Raw genomic sequence first — 2,598 nt, 5'->3', positions numbered from 1 at the left:
TCGAGATAGAAGCATTGCCAAAGTTTTCTCCTAAGCCCGAATGCATTATACTTGGTTTTCAGTGTGGGAAATTAAACTGATAAGATGATCGGCTCTTTAACAACGCGGCCACATCTGTTCCTTTTCACCGCCTTGTCTGCATCACTTTCAGATCGCAGCGCGCACCTTTGTAGTATCTACAGCACTTCTGTGGCGCCGGCTTCCCTGCTGAGAGCCCGGTGCGCCGCTGTCCAAGGTGCTGCAATCGAAGAAAATCCAAGCTGCAGCGGTGAGCGCCGTTTTTGCTCGGATACTCTAGTCTGCTGAGTATCCGAGAGAGCCTGCTGCATGCCGGGCTATCCCAAGCGAACCACGAGTAAAGCGGGCACCCAGCTATTCAGATGGAAGTGGACTGGACAGCCACATACAGAAACATCATGTTGTGATGTAAATGAAATGACACGTTGGCTTAGTGCATATATACGCTATGAAATAGGGTACGAGAGAAACTTGAAACCCGAGCAGTAGTGCCACTAACAGGAAAGACGTGCTAATGGTAATCTGTGACCTATGTGAAAAGTTGGATACGATGGCGCTATGTTACAAAACCATTTCCAGTAGGTGATGTTCGCCCACCTCAACGCAACAGGCGCACCACAAACGAAAGTGTGTCTGCTGTACCCGGAGAGGCTGGGCGTCGTGGGGGCACAATGAAAGCTCAGCCCACAGTGGGAGGAGTACGTCAAATGACAGCAGGCATGGTAAGTGCATATAAACAGGTGAATGGTGCCTCGCACGCCCCTTATGCTCGCGCTCCCGGAGAGGTTCCTGCTCTTGCGAACAGCTCGGAGGGCGCCTGCTACTCTTGCCTAGTGAGACATGGAAGATGTCTTCGGCCTGGATAGTTTCCCCACCGGCAGCAGTAACTTCTCGTGCTCCGGGGACGGCTACCGCAGACCCGTCCAGCGCGTCCTGAACTTCTCCTCGGCGCTGTCCAACTCCAGCGGCCGAGAGAGCAGCGCTGAGCGCGCCACCAGCTACGACCGGCCCCTGCGCATCCTGAGCATGGCGCTCATCCTGGCCGCTGCGCTGCTGGGTAACACCCTGGTGCTGCTGCGCACCTGCCCCCGCGGAGGGCGCCCCAAGCGTCGTAAAATCGACTTCATGGTGCGCCAGCTGGCGCTGGCCGACCTCTACGTGTCGGCGGTGACCCTGCTCTCGCAGCTGGTCTGGGAGCTTCTGGAGGACGAGTGGCTGGCCGGGGACCTGGCCTGCCGCCTCTTCAAGGTGCTGCAGGTCTCGGGGCTCATGGCTTCATCCAACATGATCGCCGTCATGGCGCTGGAGCGCCAGCGGGTGGTGCTGCGGCCCCTGGGCGCCCCCCTGCCCGCCCGGGCGCTGGCGGCAGGGGGCTGGCTGCTAGCGCTGCTGCTCTCCGTGCCGCAGGCCTTCGTTTTTCGGGTGAGCGGGCGTCGCTGCCTCAGCACGCTGCGGCGACCGCCCGACTGGCACTTCCAGGCGTACATCATGTACGGGGCGTGCACGGTCTTCCTGGCGCCCTTCTGCGTCCTGTGCGTGGCCTACAGCCGCATCCTGTGGGTCATCTGGCGCAAGGGGGGCGCCGGGCAGCGGGCGCCCGGGCAGGGGCCCCGGCTCACCGCCGCCAACAGCGCCATCCCCCGCGCGCGCGTCAAGACCCTGAAGATGACGCTGGTGATCATCGCGCTCTTCGTGCTCTGCGGCCTGCCCTACTTCGTGGTGGAGCTCAAGCTGGCCCTCGGGCGCCGCACCGGGCTGGACGCGCAGGTCATGGCCGTGCTGGGCATCTTCGTGGTGACCAACAGCGCCGTCAACCCCTACGTCTACCTCTGCTTCCGCTCGGGCGGGGGGCGCAGGCGGGAGGGGAGCCTCTGCCCGCGGAGCTGCTGCCCCCGGCCGGAGCCCCGGGCGCCCGAGCACCCTCTCTGCCACTGCCACCGCCGCCGCCAGGAGGAGGCGCTGTACCTACCCGGGGCCTCCCCTACGTATAGGAAGGAGCGCTCCAGCACTTCCGTGATTGAGCTAGACACCGCCAGCTCTTCATTCTTCATGGGTCGGCCTGTGACCTTTAAGAGGCCACAAGAGGCCAGCAGTGGCAACTCATGTGACTGTTCGCTCTAGAGCTTCTCCTGACTTCTGTGACACGTCTCGTCCACCTCTGGTATCCCGGTGCTGTGGCACACTGCGTATCCACACATGCGACTGGGAATCCGGTGGATATTCCTAACATGGCATTCCCCCACAATGACCTGCAGAGTTATCTGTCATGGTGAAGCCGTGCTAGAGCACGTCTTCTGGGGGTCCGTGCCTCGTGCATCAATTGGCATCTCTCCATATCTCTTTTGAGAAAAGTCCTTTAATAGCAGCGGAGCTGACCCGCTTAACGTCTTTACAATGAGCATTTCAAGTGCCGTCCACGTCTCTTCTGCGTGTTTCGCTTTCGCTCTACCATTTCACAACCCACTTTAACTAACTGTCGAGCAAAAGGACTGCGTTATTTTCTATGGGATCTTCTTTTCTTAACTTGTGACTCAAAACTTATCTGGCACCAGAAGCACTTACAAAACAATGAGAGATTCG

The 2,598-nt window shown here is 59.5% G+C and overlaps 1 protein-coding gene across 1 annotated transcript; it reads left to right on the top strand.

Annotated features, from left to right (window-relative positions):
* Positions 1 to 858: 858 nt before the first annotated feature.
* Positions 859 to 2,139, top strand: GPR150 (G protein-coupled receptor 150). Its single transcript, XM_069237393.1, has one exon. The coding sequence runs from the start codon at positions 859 to 861 to the stop codon at positions 2,137 to 2,139; it is 1,281 nt and encodes a 426-aa protein (XP_069093494.1).
* Positions 2,140 to 2,598: the final 459 nt, after the last annotated feature.

Source organism: Pleurodeles waltl, chromosome 1_1, assembly GCF_031143425.1.
Source record: "Pleurodeles waltl isolate 20211129_DDA chromosome 1_1, aPleWal1.hap1.20221129, whole genome shotgun sequence".
In the NCBI taxonomy this organism is placed as follows: Eukaryota; Metazoa; Chordata; class Amphibia; order Caudata; family Salamandridae; genus Pleurodeles; species Pleurodeles waltl.
This window is presented reverse-complemented; position numbering and strand designations above follow the sequence as displayed.